The sequence below is a fragment of the Lolium rigidum genome, chromosome 6 (genome assembly GCF_022539505.1).
Source record: "Lolium rigidum isolate FL_2022 chromosome 6, APGP_CSIRO_Lrig_0.1, whole genome shotgun sequence".
Lineage (NCBI taxonomy): Eukaryota > Viridiplantae > Streptophyta > Magnoliopsida > Poales > Poaceae > Lolium > Lolium rigidum.
Window position 1 is genome coordinate 184037844 of NC_061513.1, and position 17180 is coordinate 184055023.

The window sequence follows — 17180 nt, forward strand, 5'->3', positions numbered from 1 at the left end:
TGTATTGTCACCTTCATCCCACTGTAGGTTTAGCGAGATGGCTTCGAGTCTGATTTTTTATGTTGCTTCTTGTAAGGTGTTGTGAATAATCTAATAAAAAAAGCCGTGTGCATCCCTTGGATGCATAAGCTGGAGCGATATCGAAAAAAAAGATAGACATCATATAAAGGGGTATGCTGTCTATACAAGAGTACATAAGCCCCAATTTGCCCCTTAGACAACAGCCTCCACCTCCAACCAGCAATACATTTTAGAACATTATTATCAATCATAAGCCTATACAAAGCAAGGGAAACCTTACAACAAAATATTTGTGCAAAACAGCAAATGATCAGCTCCTAAACATTAGAGAAGTCCATATAAGCTTATCATTTCCGAGTGCATGGGAATAGGTCTAGCTATCTCTCATTCCCCTCCTAATGCATTAAAACAGCAGAAGAGTAAAATTATATAGAGCAAGCTGTAGTAGCAAGCACCAAGTCAGAGGCAGTATTGTCAGCAGGCAAGCATGCTTCCCACGGTGCAGTGGCTGTGCGTCCGAAATCGCTCTCCGCGGACATATATAACTCCTCAGCTCGACAAGCATCCCCTTGGAGCTTGGAGATTTCTAAACCTATTGCTGATTTCTGCTCCACGAGCGATGCCTTCTCCTCTTGAGCATGCAAAAGCATTCGCTCCAGCTCCTTGATGCCTATGTCTAGTATTCCCACCTTTTGTTCAACTTTGTTGTATGCTCCTTCCTTCTCAAGTATATCATGTTCCAGAATCGCCTTCTTGCCCTTGAAATCCATGTGACGACTCTTAATACGGAGCAGGTTCTCGAGACGCTCCTTCAGGGTGCCAACTTCAAACCCATTCTCTTCCAGCTCTGCAAGGCTGCTCATTTTCTGCTGAAATTTGTTATCGTCGTCCTGAATTCGCATATTTTGTATGCTCTCGGCCAAATGGGAAAATGAAATCACAAGTCCTATAGCCTTTCCTTCACGCAATTCTGGGTGGGAATCCTGCAGCAGCTTACTGAAGTGTAGATTTTGTGGTAGCCTTGTGAAGACCTCCATTTTATTGAGGAGTCCCAATAGCAAAGAACTTGTAACAAGTTCAGGAGGAAGACCATTGATGTTAGGTGCTGGCATAAAGGCGGATAGATCCATGGTCATAGCAGGATGCATCAGTATCCTACCAGGATGCGCCAATGAGGAAGACCCTGTCAATTTCAAGCGAAGAGGTTAGATCCAATGCATGATACATCGACAACCATATTGGCTGTTAAAAACATGGTTCTGGTCAAACAAAATAATTCTTATGCACCACAAATTACCTTCTGAGTTTGGGCAAGGCATACAGTTCATGAAGTTATCTTTTTCCTTGAGACAGATGCCTGCAATGTTGTTCACCATTCCCATCTGTAAACAAAATCATCAATATATGATTACAGTTTACATGAAATTACAATGGAACATTTGGGACACCAAAAAGTATCGCCTGCTAAAGAAATGATAGTAGAACAGACACAATTTACTGTTTTTGGTAACCAGCCAAGTGCATGCATGTTTCAACGGTTCTCGGTCGATATCATAAACTTTTATAAATTAATGTTACATGAATCCCCCACATAAATGAGTGAAGTTGTGCTTGAAAGTTCATTTGGTAACTAGCTAAGTGCATGTACATATTGCAGCAACCACATGAAATTCATCGCTCCCAAAGAGTTGTTCTTAAATTTGGAAACTGCATACAAAAATGACATCATATCGAAAAGCCACAGATAATCATACAACATGTCACATGAAACAAGTGAGTCCCAAAAGGAGGACACCCTTCTGTGGTGTGATCACCTATCCGCATGTAATTCAGCTACCTAAACATTTGAAATGAATGAAATTCAGGTGGGGATTCTCTCCCCACTTGGTGAACGTTTCAAAAAAAAGTGCGGATGATCCCTTAATTTCCAGGAGACCCACAGAGGTTCCTTGCTGCATACACAAATCCAAAGAAGACCCTCAAGGCGGAGGCACCATCACCAAGAACAAAAAAAATGCATCTTATCTTCTGAAATCGGCAACCCCTAACCCCTCCCGTGGCGCTCCCCAGGGCGCCGCCGGGGGCCGATCTCCCTCCTTCCGCCGCCCCCTCCCTCCGTTTCTCTCCCTCCGCCGCTGCCGTCGGTGCTGGCCACGGTGGCGGCGGGCCCCGGCGCCAAAGTGCCCGGGGGGTTGTTGGAGGCGGCGAACGGCGGTGGCGGCTGGGGCGGCGACCTCCGGCTTCGGCGTGCTCCGTGTCTAGGGCGGCATCCCTGGATGTGCGGTGGTGGCTCCTCCTCCACGGCCTCCGGCGATGGATGGTGGTGGCGGCGGTTGTTGGATCTTGTTGGCTTCTGCTGGCGGCGCGAGGAAGGGGGCGGCGATATGCGGGGCGAGGATGGTGTGGTTGCGGGTTCCGCCGTCCACCGAATTCTCCATCGTCATCGTTGGTCAGCGGATGGCGGCGTGGGGGCCTGTTCGTCTGCTTCGGGTTTGAAGGTGGTGGTCGTAGGGTTCTTCTTCTGCGAAGATGAAGACCTACCGGATGCTCCGGAAGGCTCCGCCGGCGAATGCATCAGCGCATCTTTTGCCTGTAGTTTGCTGGATCGGGTGGTATTCGGTCGCGCGCACCCATGCTTTTATTCCGACCGTTTGGTTCTAGAGGGAGCGGCGCGAAGTTCTTTCTCTGTGTTGACATCAAGTGACTATGGATCCATGATGAAAGTCAGAAGAAGAGAATTTCATGAAGGCCGGATGGGAGGACTAGCTAAGGGAGGTTCAAGTCTCCGCGCTGTTGAGGGACTTGCTTGGTGTTCCGGGCTTCACAGCAGCGGTATGAAAATGGGGGCGACAACACAGGTGAAGTTCAGAGTCTTACCTTTCAGGGTGAAAACCCAAGGTCTGGCCTTAACTGGTTGTGCCTGGCAATGACCTTGTTGGAGGCATTGTTTTGAGAGCGGGGACTATCTTCAGGGTGAAAACCTAAGATCTTTGATCGGGCGACGACGGTGTTAGAGCATTGTTCTCTTCTTGAAGGCGTCAGATTTGGAGAGTCTGTATTTCAGGTGTTGTCTTGGTGGTGGATGTATTGTTGTTGTTAGGCTCGAGATACTGTAGCGGGACTTTTGTTTCTTAGTTTTCTTTTCTATTTTTTGGCTGTGTGCATCCGTAGTGCCATTAGGGTGGTGCGTTGTTGCAGAGGCTGGGTGTAATTGGTATCTTTTGATATTAATATATTCCCTTTATCGAAAAAATCTTCTGAAATCCGGTTTTAGGGATGCAACCACTTCACTGATACAGAAAGGAGTTACAAGCAAATGGACTTACCACATCATGGGTCTTTTTACATCGCTCGGGTACTTCCATATCCTTTGATGGAAGAAACTGAAACAAGGTTGCAGTAAGTCAGTAACATGATGCATTATTAGTAAGCTTTTCAATGCACAAGACGTCAACCTTAACAACCTGTTCTGCAGATGAAGATGACCCTATTTTCAGATAAATTGAGACCTCAGAATTTCTTGACAGTTGTCTCATTGAGCTGGCTTTTCCATGTACTAGATCACCAATGCTCTGCTTACCTGGTGATGTTTTCATTGTAGTTAGACAGATTTAATCAGTGTCACTTAAGCCCTTGTAACAAAAATACTTACTGTTTTGGGAAGTTAATGAAAAGGTGTCTGGTACTTCATCGCAGTCATCAGCCAACAAAATCTTAGCCTGTTTTGAGATAAGTTAGTAAGAAAAGACAAACATGAAAAGTGGTTTTTGATCTCAAAGTAAAATGAATGGTATACTATAAATTGACTATGATGCAAAAGGTGATAGAATAGCGTGCACCTCTGTAACTTCTTGGCACATTTCCTGAATGCCATCTCTAGCCGTAGAATCATAAGGTGTCACTGGCTCAGCTTCAGAACAAACATGATCCGAAAGTGGCAGTTCTTTTCTTTCATTCAATGTAGGGAGCACTTGAAGTGGCTGCATCATTAAATCTGGGTAGCATGACAGAGGAGTTAGTGGCACACCCTCGTTATTGGAAGGAACATGTGATGCCTCCTCTAGTCCCAAAGCTAGTAACACACATTGGTTAGACGGAGTATTTTGTGCTGAATTGGGCAATGATTCTTGATGAAGTTGAACAGTCCTGCAATTAAGCCCATCTCCTGTGTCAATGGGACTTTTCCGCCTTTTCCTTCTCCTGCTAGGGTTACAACTGGAACTGTCGTAGATTTCAATAACATCACTGTATCCAGAGCTATCACTAATTTCAACTACATCAAGGTATGAAGATTTGTCGTTTCCTCTCGTATTAGCAAATGGCTGTAAAAATATGAACCAAACCACGTGACACTCACTGAAGAATGATAATCAGTGCTGATGGGAGAAAGAAAGAAAGACAAAAAACACTTATGTCATAAGTATGCCAGCATATGGTAGTAAAGCATAAATCTTGTGAGACAGGAGAGCATAAATGCACCATATGTTCTGAGACTAAGTGCATACATAGCCTTCTCATTATAGTGCATCAACAAACTAAGAAGCATGCAAGAAGTAGAAACCAAGGGGGTACCTTCGTCAGACAGTTTCGCTTTTTCCGATCGCCATGTTTGCAACTCATGTTTAGCACTATGTTAGATGCCGGCATGCACTCCTTACCCTTTGCCTCAATTTCATTGTCCAGATTTTCCATCATCGTGGTGTGCTTATCTGCGGGAGCTTCCATATCTATGTCACCCTTTGATGATGATCCAGTTGTAACTTCATTAGGAGGTAAAGAATGCCTCATGTGTAGCCCTTCATTTCTCACGTTATCTGTCCTCATCCTTTTGTTACGGACAAAGCTATTCCGATCACTATCTCCACCAGGTGTCGAGAATACTGGTGATAGGCTGTTTTCAATAGAAAGTGTATACTTTCTTTTCCTAGAATGTTTCTAGTAAACAGGAGCGAGTATTAGTTTAGAACACTTGAATTAAATATTCAACAGAACTAACAAATAAATAATCAGTAATTATTGGCAGCAAGCTATCCAAAAAAATGTAAAGACTGTAAACTTGCATTCATGTAAACGGTCGAAAAATGAAGGATGTAGAAACAAAAGAAATAATAGAGCAAGGTCACACAAACCTTGTGAAGCTGGTAAGATGCCTTTGTTGAGGAAAGCCTCCATTGCTGTCCATCCCATTTGCAGCAGGGTCTGAGGAATGCACTCGACACAAGTGTGTAGTCCTCTTCATCAGCGTTGTTGTGATTTTTCACCCTTACTGCATATTTGCTAGATTCACAACTTCCAATTTCTGAAATGACACCCGGTAACCAAGTACCATCCTGATACACTTCCACCTCTGCAGATGGCTCCAAGTTATATTGAAACTTCAATCTATCAAAGTCTGGTGGCGGCCGGATGTAACGAGAATGTAGGACCAGAATTGAGCATTTACTATCCCCATGCTGAACTACATAGTTTGCAGAGTCAACCATCTTAATGACAGTAGCAGTCATCATACCCTGCTTTCCTTGAGGACATATTACTTCCACCTTGCTCCCCTCATCATACAGTGGCACTCTTGGAACCTGCATGCAAATTCACAACAGCAGAATATTAGTGATTCTCTTTCACTAGCTAATAACTGCTCATGGGAGTCGTATGTTCAATTAGGGAAGCTTACTGCATGCACCAAACAGTTAAAGGTTTCAGAGAGTTCCTTTCATAGAAAAATAATCTTAAACTTCACAATATACATACCAAATTTCATTCGGCAAACATATGTATACAAGGGTGGTTGGTTTTATGCCATTTGTAAGATAATTTCCTAATCTCATTACGAATCCACCTTTTTTCAATTGCTGTGGTATTTTGGCACATGAGTTCTTTATTCTGAATGCTTCGGTGCTCTACCTGCCTTCTATCTGTCATTATGCAGCCAACTTTATTTTACTGACTTCATGTAATCAAGAATGCATATATCAGCAAAAAATGACCTACTTATTTCTTTGCTGAATTCAGGTAAAACGTACGGCTGTAAATGTGATAAGCTGGACCAGTTAAAATTAGGACCAAGTGCCTCCCATTAGCGTGTGTATGCATGAGCACATGTGTAGACTCTTGGTGATGCTCTAGAGATGGGTTAACCATTTTGCATGAGTTAAGAAAATTGCAAATGGTTTGTTGTGTAGTGTGTGGTCGGAGAAAATGGGGTTTGGCTAAGCCGAACTGGAACTTTGTTACTACAGTAAAGAGAAACTGAAGTCCCCAGAAGCCAGAATTAGTCCATGCTAATGAAGTAATCATGGCAATATGGTTAAGTTGAACATGAAGAGTACTCTCTGTGTTTTTTAATACAAGGCCACTATCAAAAATACAATTTTCATCTATACAAGGCCACTATCTTTTTCCAAGAAAGAATTGATTAGTATTCTCTCTAGTATAATGAGATAGTGACCTTGTATACAAGAACGGAGGGAGTAACTTGATTTGAACTGGCATCACATATTTTCACCAAATTAGTACTGTCTCAACATAAATTAGTTTCTAAACTAACAAGTTTTAGATCTTTATGACTAGGGAGAATGGTCAAAATACCATGGAAAGGACTGTAACTGTCAAAAGGTCAATGCAAACAAGGATTATAGGTAATTTTGCTATTCTCACAAGGACCAGCAGGTGGTCAAATGACCATCCTGTCCTTGCATGAAAGCCCGACTGCCTTAAGAAAATTCAGAAGGTAAACACTTCCAAGTATTGAAAACATCTGGAGAAAATTGTAAATGCATTTTGTGTGACCTGATATTTTTGGGCCTGAAATATCTCAACTGTGTGATCTACAGAAAAAAAAACTTGTACCATGATAGTTCTTTTTAGACTCTTTATTATTTTGTACATCATAGAAATCGACACACTTTTTATCGAAATTTCTAGGTTAATACTTCATCCAGCAACAGATATCATATGGTCTTGCCAAATCGAAAGGAAATAGCTCTTCATTGCTCAAAATAGCACAAAATCATGAATTCAAATGGCAAGTTTAGTGGCCAATGCCTTCTTTAGTCATTTTATAAACCAAGTGAGAAACAAACCAAGAGCCCTTACATAAAAAATGGAGAACAAACCAACAGCCCTTGAGAACACGAGATACCTTTTAGGAAATGTATACTGATGGTTGTGCAATTTCAGGGTAGTTCCAGGAAATTCAAACAAGCGCCCCAAATTTGGGAGCAACATTACAAAATCGGGGGCAACAGAACTCGCAATTTTATCTACAGAGAAGGCTCACCACTTCCTGCATATCCATCCAGCGCCCGCGCACGAATACTCGCCGCGGACGGACAAGCGAAGCCACAACTTCCACCACCTCCCGAGTTGGGAGCGACACGGCGTACCGCGGCTCCATCACGGTCGACGCAGGCCACGCGCCGGACACGACACCCGGCCACCACCCCTCATTGTGGTACGCCTCCACCATGTCAAAGACGTTGAGGTCGCACCGCGCCGCGCCCGGGGGAGGCAGTGGCGACGGCCTCGGCCGCACGTTCGCCGGAGCTACGGCCTCCCGCAGTGGGCCGCCGCCGCCGTCCTCGACTAGGGTTGAGTATACTACCTCGTAGCCGCCGGAGGCGGGGAGGCGCGCGGTGACGATGGCTTCGTAGTAGGCGCCGTGGAAGCCGCGGTCGGCAATCTGCACCTCGACCTCGGACCCCACGGCGTAGCGCGGGAGAAGGCCGCCGCCGCCGCCCACAGTCCCCTCCTCCTCCTGCTCCTCCACCGGCGCCATGGTCGCGGGGCTGCTTCCCCTCTGGCTGAGTTTAATTGGGGGGATATGATCAGTATGAGTGTGAGAGAAGAGAGTAGAGAGTAGAGTGAAGAGAGAAGACAGTAGAGGGTTTGAACTTCGAAAATTCGAACTCGGCGGCGGCTGCTTGTCCGTTGGCGACAGTATTTATGTTCTTCTCGTTTTCTTTTTTGTGTGCATTGGAACAATCCTCTGTTCATAGGCGATTTACACAGAAATAACCTTTTCTGAAAGTATAGTATAGACTGATCCTTCGGAAAAACTATTTTACCCATCTAACACTTTTGTGTGGCGGCCCTCACATCGGCGTCACACCTCACTGTGTGGCACCCGTGCCTGCGGCGTCACTTGCCCATCTGACGTGGCGCGGTCGACGCTGATGTGTGCTACGCTCTGACGTGCGCCACACAGTGAAACTGTGGCGCCGCTCGGAAGGGCGCCACACATCCACTTATGTGTGGCACCCGAGCCGCCCCCAGCCCGCCAGGGCTTCCTCTCTGTGTGTTTCGCGTGAACAAACCAGGCGGCCGGCGGTTCCTCCTCCTCCCCCTCTCCCCCCACCAAATCATCAGATCTGCCCAACCAATCTCTTCCCCATCCATTCCTCAAGGTAATCCCCTTCGAATCATTTCCATTCATCCACTAATTTCATAGATCTTGCTAGATTTGGACATGAACCCTAGATATGGAATTTTTTTTTGGTGGACTCTATATTGTAGTGTATGTGTTGAAATTCATAGCCTCATGTATGCATGTGTTTGAACCATAGATTCGTTAAAAACTGATATGAAATTTTACATGTATGTGTTGAAACCCTATGTATGTATGTGTTGAAATGTCTAATATTTGCCTAGCAAATGCATTCAAATGTGTTACATATGCCTAGTATTTGCGATGGAATAACTCATATTTGTTAGGAATGGCTCATAATATGGTGGTTTATGTAAACATGTAGGATGGTGTATCTCATAGATAATGAGTATGACAAGGATCACCGGGTTTTTCATATGACGGAGAAGAGAACGGTTCTTCACCCTTTGAAGATTCGTTACCATGGCACAATAGATATGGCGTATGATGAGAGGTACACGGAGTTCATCGAGCCTACCGGTCTTCTCCCGTTCATTACGCTTGTAAGCCGGGGGGGGGCGAACATGAACGCCGCGGCACTCACCGCCCTTGTCGACCTGTGGAGGCCGGAGACGCACACCTTCCACTTGAGGACCGGCGAGATGACTCCTACTCTTCAGGATGTTTCCATGATACTTGGACTTCCTATTCAGGGCGACCAACTGTGTATGAACACAGCTTCTGATGGGTGGCGCGGACAGATGGAGGACCTTATTGGCATGGCTCCTCCGCCGCCAGAAGATCCAAAGGAGAGAACTCCCGCGGGCGCATCTTTCTCTTGGATCAGGACTAACTTTGGAGAATGCCCGCAAGGGGCCAACGAGGACACTATCAGGACGTACACCCGTGTGTACTTGTGGTACATGCTTTCGAGGACTCTCTTTGCTGACAGTGGTGGGAAGTTGGCCCATTGGTGTTGGCTCAAGGCGCTTACGGTGTTGGAGCACCGGCGGAGTTGGGGAACAGCGGCACTTGCCTACCTCTACCGGCAGGTGATGATTTGATGTATGTACTATTCTTCTATAGTAGTCTGCTAGACAAAGTACTAACCAAATGTATTATTTTCGCAGTTGGACGAAGCTTGTCGCAGGACTGGGAAGGGCGGTATTGGTGGATGCTTGCTCCTACTTTCCGTATGGAGCTAGGACCGCCTATCAGTTGGGCAGCCCAGGATACTCAACGAGAGGCCATGGCCTCATCACCGGAAAAACCCTGATCGGGAGCCCACTTGGGCATACCTTTGGGACAATGTCTCGGAGATGACGAGCGATCCAATGGTCATGTACAAGCACTACACTGAGGAGTTGGACACTCTTACCTCTGAGCAGGTAACTGATACGTCTCAAACGTATCTATAATTTCTTATGTTCCATGCTAGTTATATGACAATACTCACATGTTTTATATACACTTTACATCATTTTGATGCATTTTCCGGCACTAACCTATTAACAAGATGCCGAAGCGCCAGCTTCCTGTTTTCTCGCTGTTTTTGGTTTCAGAAATCCTACACAGGAAATATTCTCGGAATTGGACGAAACAAAAGCCCACGGTCTTATTTTCCACGGAGCCTTCCAGAAGTCCGAAGAGGAGACGAAGAGGGGAGACGAGGCGACCACACCCTATGATGCGGCCTAAGGCCACGTGGGTTGCCCGATCTCACGAATTGACCGAGGGAAAGGCGGGGGAGAAAACACGAAGAACACGGCGAAGAACACGATGAACACACGCAAACGCACACCAACCCGATACAATTCGGTTTACTCCCGATAGCCCGAACCACTATCCCGATAGAATCTCTCAAGAGAGAGACACGCGGTAGAATCCCCGAGAGGAAGATCGGTATACGACCGGTAGAATCACATGAGTGAGAGACCGGTGGTTGAATCACGAGTGTGAGAGACTAATCATATAAGGAGTGCCTTGTACAATAGATTTGGGTAAATCTAAGGAGGGGGTTTCCCTAATCCCAAAGGGATGGTGGAGGCATGAGCCTAATTCTCTCAAGTTCATTCCTTACCTAATGAAGGGGGAGGTGGGAGCCTATATATAGGGAGCCACTAAGGAGGGGTAGTTTAGGCATACAAGGGGGTACAAGGGACTTGGCCCGAATTGACTTGGACGCATAGGGGGGCGGATTGTCCGGCCTTAGTGGGGCGGATAATCCGAGCAGTCGTGCTTCATGCGCCGTCTCTTCTTGGCGACCTCGGGCGCTCTTCTTCCTTCTTCTCTTCCATGCCTCCGTGACGTCGGCCTTGAGTGTTGTTCTTATCGTTGAAGCACATGATGAAGCGAAGACCGTAGGTTGGGCTACATCATCTCCCCCCACTTGAAAAAGAGTCGTCCTCGACGATGAGTCTTCATGAATGTGTAGAGGAGGTAGATGACACCAACGCTTGAATGTCCCTTCACTTGTCAAGAGCCCGATCAATAGCACAAGAAAATCAAAGGAGCAATCAAAGTGTAGCCAAAGTTCAATGGATTTAGGAAGAGGGCGCAAGTAGAAGGAGGTCACCTTATCAAAGTGTCGGTGTGCTCTCATTGTGAGATCTTGTGTAGTTGAAGTGTGCGGGCAAAACCACTCATTGGAGCTCACTTGTATCATGCTCTCAAGAGCTCTTTTTGTCAACTCGTGCTCAATCGAGGTTGACATTGGAGTTTGGGTACCTACACACATGTTAGACAGCAAGAACAACGTGTGTGCATGGTATATGAACACATCATCCATCATGATGCGCCATGTCTTTTGCACATCACCATTAGCGGTAAGAAAGATATTAAAGTACACATGGTGAATATGCGGGGAAAACTTAGGAACATGCTCAACATGGATATATGCAAAGTCTCCAAAATTTGAGAGAGCTATGGGGGCAATCTCATTTACAAGCATATTAACACAATTGCAAGCCAAGCATTGGAAAGAGAAATTGTTCATCATTTTGGTTGCATTAATGGGAGAATATTGCAAGCATGTAGCACAAAACATGTTCAAAATTTTATCATGGTTGTCAACAAACCTAGGGAAAGAGCAATTGTTCGGCAAGGTTGTCACAACACAAGCATCATTATCAACATTGCAAGCAATACATGGGAAAGAGAAATTGTTCGACATATTGCAAGCAATAGGATAGAAATCGAAACACTCATAGCATGGCATGGTCAAAGTGTCACAAGCAACTACTTCCACATGATCAACAATGGCACAAGTATCACAAGGGAAAGTGAAAGAAGCATATGACATAGCAATAGGATCATCCAACTCATGCAAGCACTCACAAATCATCATGTCCACTAGTGGGATCATGGTATCATCAACACCCATATAGGTACCTTTGTAGTCCCCCTCATTTGAGGTAGGTGTTGTGGAAGAGGTAGGCTCGATGTGGCCTCCATGTTCATCTTCAAGCAACAAGCATGGTGTGATATCATCATCTTCATGCACCATGTACATCTTCTCCATGATCGGCGTCTCGTCATCCATGGGACCTAATAAGACACAAGGAAACACACTAGAGGTAGAGGGTAAGTTATTAGAATTCGAAATGGCCTCACATGACCTATCAACTACCACTCTCATCTCACTCGGTGTATCACTCATGCTCTCGAAGTGGAGGCACTCATCAAGCTCACATATAGTGGAGTCACTCATCTCACATATAGTGGAGTCGCTCATCTCACATATAGTGGAGTCCCTCATCTCCATGGCAATGGCGTCGTCGATGTCCGAGAAACCTAGCAAAGAGGAAGACAACACAAGAGGAGTAGAGGTTAAGTTGTTAGAAATCAAAACATCCTCACTCGACTCATGGTGTGTATCACTCTTGCTCTCAAGGTGTTTGAAGTAGGATTTGCACTCGGCTTTGTCTTGGAGGGTCATTTTGGCCTCTCGAGCATCTAGCTCGGCGAAGTATGCTCTCATCTCGGCTTGCTCTTGTGGGGTCATCATGTATATATCTCACTAGGAAGGTGTATATGTATGTGGTGGAAGGAAAGCTACACAAGTATCTCACCTATCAAGAAAGTATCGGAAAATGGTTCAAGTCAAGAGCAAATTCGAAATGTATCGGGTTACTCACACACACACTCAAAGCACACGCAAAAGGCTAAGAACTCTATATGTGGTGGGTAAGGGGTGGATAGCAAACGAAAAAGATCAACGGAAAAGTCTATTGTCAAATGTGGGTAAGATCCAAAGTCAAATGTCAAAAGTGGTGATCTATGTCAAGGAAACACGGAAACACACACAACGGAGAACTATGGGGTTAGCGCGACCAAGGAAGTGAGCTAAGTAACAAGATGGTCCTAACGAAGACTATAAGCTCGGTGTCACGCCAACACAAAAGAGACGGTAGCTCGGTTGCATAATAGGGAAGCAACAAGATTTGCACAAATGCCACTCTTCTCTTTTCTCTCTTAGTGCGCACAAGCTTTGCACTTCTCGGTATCGGTGGACACACACTCTTTTCTATTTCTTTTTTCTTTTCTCTTTTTTTTCACTTTTTTTTCTATGCTTAGAAGCTTTCTTTTTCTCTATGTATATGTCATACTTTTTCTTCTTTTGTGTATCTTTCACACCGCGCTTGCTTCGGAGCTTCTCTCAACACAACGCACACACACAAACCCTCTCACGGTCGTGACACTTGTGCAATGCTTCGCAACACTCGGAAAGCCACTCTCAATGGGATAGATACGCAAAGGAAGAAACGGGGCTACAAGGGGTGAGGGGGCAAGTTATACCTATTGACGTTAGGCGGTGTCAAGCACACGAACTTGCGATGGTGTCGACGATGGCGGTGTCGAAGTTGCGCCGGAATCCGGGGTGCCGAAGGTGTCGCCGCGGTGTTGATGTAGACGCGGAAGCTTGGTAGACAATCCTTGCACTCCAAAACGGAAATCGGGCAAATTAAGTCAATGCCCGAAAAGTTGGGTCAAAACGAGCGGTCAAAAGTTGGGCTCCAAAAATCGTCAAAAATTAGAGATGGGCTATGTAGAGTATTTGGGGGATGCTGTTAAAATTTGGAGTCAAACGGGCTCCGGAAAGTTGTCAAAATTTGGGGCAAAACGTGAAGTCAAAATTGGATGAAAATTGGGTCAAAAGTCGCGAAATCCGGTTGGCGGCCGGTCTGACCGGGTCTGGGCCCGGATTTTCCGGTTGGCGGCCGGTCTCGCTCCGGTCCGAGCATTTTTTTTCCGGTTTGGGGCCGGTCAGAGGATTTTTCTGCGCGTCGCGCGCGATTGCTGGAGATGCGGCTGGCCTTGGCGCTTGCGTGGAGCTAGGAGCGGCCGGCGGTAAACGGAGGTGGCAGCGGTTGGCAGGCGAGCTGGCTGGGGGCGGATCGAGCGCGCGTGGCCGGGCGGGATGGATCGAGCAGCGGCTGCTGCCTGCGTGCGCGCGAGCGGCAAGGGCGGTTGGCGTGCGGCGGCTGCTGCGGGGCGATGGCCAAGCGGCGGGAGGCGGGCGGCCGGCGATTTGGCTTGGCCGTGGAAGGCTGCAGCGGCGGCTGTAGCGTGTAGGGCGCGGGCATGGTGGAGAGCAGGTGGTGGCCGGCCGGCGCGTGGATGGGCGGGGCCCTGGCGCGTGATGCGGCTGCGAGCCAGGTGCGGGCGCTGTGCGGCGGCGTGCTGAGCTGGGTGAGCGGAGGAGCTGCTGCGCGGGCCAGGCGGGCTGGATCAGGGCGAGTGGAGCGGATGCGGCCGCGTTGACCCGCTCGGGATGGAAACTGGACGATGAACAGCTTGAAGAACACCACGAAAACGGCTCAGTAATCCATCGATTCCAAGCAAAATAGGAAGAATTAGGTCTGGAAATTTTGGGGAAACATAGATCAACACAAACAACACCAGATCTGTGGACCAAAACCACAAAAAACTCAACAAATCCAGAGATCAAATTTCGAGCTATTTTTTGGGGAAATTTTTTGGGCGAAATTGGAGAGATTCGCCAGTCAAATTCGTGGCAACCTTTGCTCTGATACCATATGATGCGGCCTAAGGCCACGTGGGTTGCCCGATCTCACGAATTGACCGAGGGAAAGGCGGGGGAGAGGAAGAACACGAAGAACACGGCGAAGAACACGATGAACACACGCAAACGCACACCAACCCGATACAATTCGGTTTACTCCCGATAGCCTGAACCACTATCCCGATAGAATCTCTCAAGAGAGAGACACGCGGTAGAATCCCCGAGAGGAAGATCGGTATACGATCGGTAGAATCACACGAGTGAGAGACCGGTGGTTGAATCACGAGTGTGAGAGACTAATCATATAAGGAGTGCCTTGTACAATAGATTTGGGTAAATCTAAGGAGGGGTTTCCCTAATCCCAAAGGGATGGTGGAGGCATGAGCCTAATTCTCTCAAGTTCATTCCTTACCTAATGAAGGGGAGGTGGGAGCCTATATATAGGGAGCCACTAAGGAGGGGTAGTTTAGGCATACAAGGGGGTACAAGGGACTTGGCCCGAATTGACTTGGACGCATAGGGGGCGGATTGTCCGGCCTTAGTGGGGCGGATAATCCGAGCGAGCCGTGCTTCATGCGCCGTCTCTTCTTGGCGACCTCGGGCGCTCTTCTTCCTTCTTCTCTTCCATGCCTCCGTGACCTCGGCCTTGAGTGTTGTTCTTGTCGTTGAAGCACATGATGAAGCGAAGACCGTAGGTTGGGCTACATCACCCTAGGGTGGCGCGGCCCCACCTCTGGGCGCGCCACCCTATGGGGTGGGCCCCTCGGCCGCCTCCCGACTCTGCCCCTTCGCCTATTTATTCTCTCCGTCGCGAAAGCCTTAGTACCGAGAGCCACGATACGAGAAAAGTTCCAGAGACGCCGCCGCTGCCAATCCCATCTCGGGGGATTCAGGAGATCGCCTCCGGCACCCTGCCGGAGAGGGGAATCATCACCGGAGGGCTCTACATCATCATGCCCGCCTCCGGATTGATGCGTGAGTAGTTCATCCTTGGACTATGGGTCCATAGTAGTAGCTAGATGGTTGTCTTCTTCTCTTGTGCTATCATGTTTAGATCTTATGAGCTGCCTATCATGATCAAGATCGTCTATTTGTAATGCTACATGTTGTGTTTGTTGGGATCCGATGAATATGGAATACTATGTCAAGTTGATTAATTGATCTATCATATATGTGTTGTTTATGATCTTGCATGCTCTCCGTTGCTAGTAGAGGCTCTGGCCAAGTTGATACTTGTGACTCCAAGAGGGAGTATTTATGCTCGATAGTGGGTTCATGCCTCCATTGAATGCGGGATAGTGACGAGAAAGTTCTAAGGTTGTGGATGTCTTGTTGCCACTAGGGATAAAATATCAATGCTTTGTCTAAGGATATTTGTGTTGATTACATTACGCACCATACTTAATGCAATTGTCTCGTTGTTTGCAACTTAATACCGGAAGGGGTGCGGATGCTAACCCGAAGGTGGACTTTTTAGACATAGATGCATGCTTGGATAGCGGTCTATGTTATTTGTCGTAATGCCCTAAGTAAATCTCATAGTAGTCATCATGATATGTATGTGCATTGTTATGCCCTCTCTATTTGTCAATTGCCCAACTGTAATTTGTTCACCCAACATGCTATTTAACTTATTGGAGAGACACCACTAGTGAACTGTGGACCCCGGTCCTTTCTTTTACATCCGAAATACAATCTACCTGCAATCTCGTTCTCTGTTGTTCTTTGCAAACAAACATCATTCTCCACACCATACGTTTAATCCTTTGTTTACGAGCAAGCCGGTGAGATTGACAACCTCACTCGTTAAGTTGGGGCAAAGTACTCGTGATTGTGTTGTGCAGGTTCCACGTTGGCGCCGGAATCCCTGGTGTTGCGCCGCACTACACTCCTTCACCAACAACCTTCACGTGGCCTTCATCTCCTATTGGTTCGATAACCTTGGTTTCTTACTGAGGGAAATTTGCTGCTGTACGCATCACACCTTCCTCTTGGGGTTCAAAACGGACATGTGCTTCACGCGTCATCAAGCTAAATTTCTGGTGCCGTTGCCAGGGAGATCAAGACACGCTGCAAGGGGAGTCTCCCACATCCAATCTCTTTACTTTGTTTATTGTCTTGCTTTACTTTACTTTATTTTCTGTCTTGTTTGCTTTCTTCATATCAAAAACACAAAAAAATTAGTTACTTGCATCTACTTTATTTTGTTATCATGTCTAGTCCTGTACTTGGTACTCTGTCACCTGAGGAATTGATCATTACTTTTAAACAAGGGAGTGAGGAGAGTTTTAAAGAGGCTTGGTCTAGAATTTTTGATTCTTATGGTAAAACTGAACCTAAAATGACTCTAAGTTTGCTTCTTAGTAATTTTTATTTTGGGTTATTGTTCGCTATAGATATGCTTTGGATGCTTTAGTGGGAGGAGATTTCCTTCACTGCGATGGGGATCAAGCTTTTAATGCCATAAAGAAATTGGTTACATCATCTAGCTCCGCTAATAATTTTGATTCATCTCTTGCTAGCATTCATAATAGATTAAACACTATTGAAACAAATATATCTTGTTTAAAAGAAGGGTACAACCAGATTCGTGAATATTATGATTATGTTCCAGTAAGCTTTGAACCTTCAATGTGGGTCCCTACTATTAAGGTTGCTATTTGTGGTGAAACTTTTTATGCCCGTTGTGATATTATGTCTGAGTTTTGCCTTATGCCTAAAAGTATCTATGAATCTTTGACACTTTGGGGACTTACTGAAGGTGGAGAAGGA

The 17180-nt window shown here is 46.3% G+C and overlaps 1 protein-coding gene across 1 annotated transcript; it reads right to left on the reverse strand.

The window, feature by feature from the left end:
* Positions 1 to 345: 345 nt before the first annotated feature.
* Positions 346 to 8260, reverse strand: LOC124663621 (DUF724 domain-containing protein 6-like). The gene is made up of 10 exons (XM_047201301.1): positions 8129 to 8260; positions 7298 to 7699; positions 5151 to 5597; positions 4594 to 4956; positions 3861 to 4343; positions 3674 to 3740; positions 3486 to 3601; positions 3348 to 3404; positions 1319 to 1403; positions 346 to 1204 (listed from the first exon to the last, which is right to left on the reverse strand). Exons 1-10 carry the CDS (start codon positions 8258 to 8260, stop codon positions 447 to 449), a joined length of 2910 nt encoding a protein of 969 aa, XP_047057257.1. The 3' UTR covers positions 346 to 446.
* Positions 8261 to 17180: the final 8920 nt, after the last annotated feature.

Excerpts from the sequence above, each read along its gene's own strand:
- LOC124663621 (XM_047201301.1), bottom strand. The coding sequence starts at position 8,260 with ATGTGTGGCGCCCTTCCGAGCGGCGCCACAGTTTCACTGTGTGGCGCA. Across the intron at positions 3,741-3,860 it reads TGTGCCAAGAAGTTACAGAG|GCTAAGATTTTGTTGGCTGA; the intron begins GTGCACGCTATT and ends ATCTCAAAACAG. Across the intron at positions 1,205-1,318 it reads GCCTTGCCCAAACTCAGAAG|GGTCTTCCTCATTGGCGCAT; the intron begins GTAATTTGTGGT and ends TGAAATTGACAG.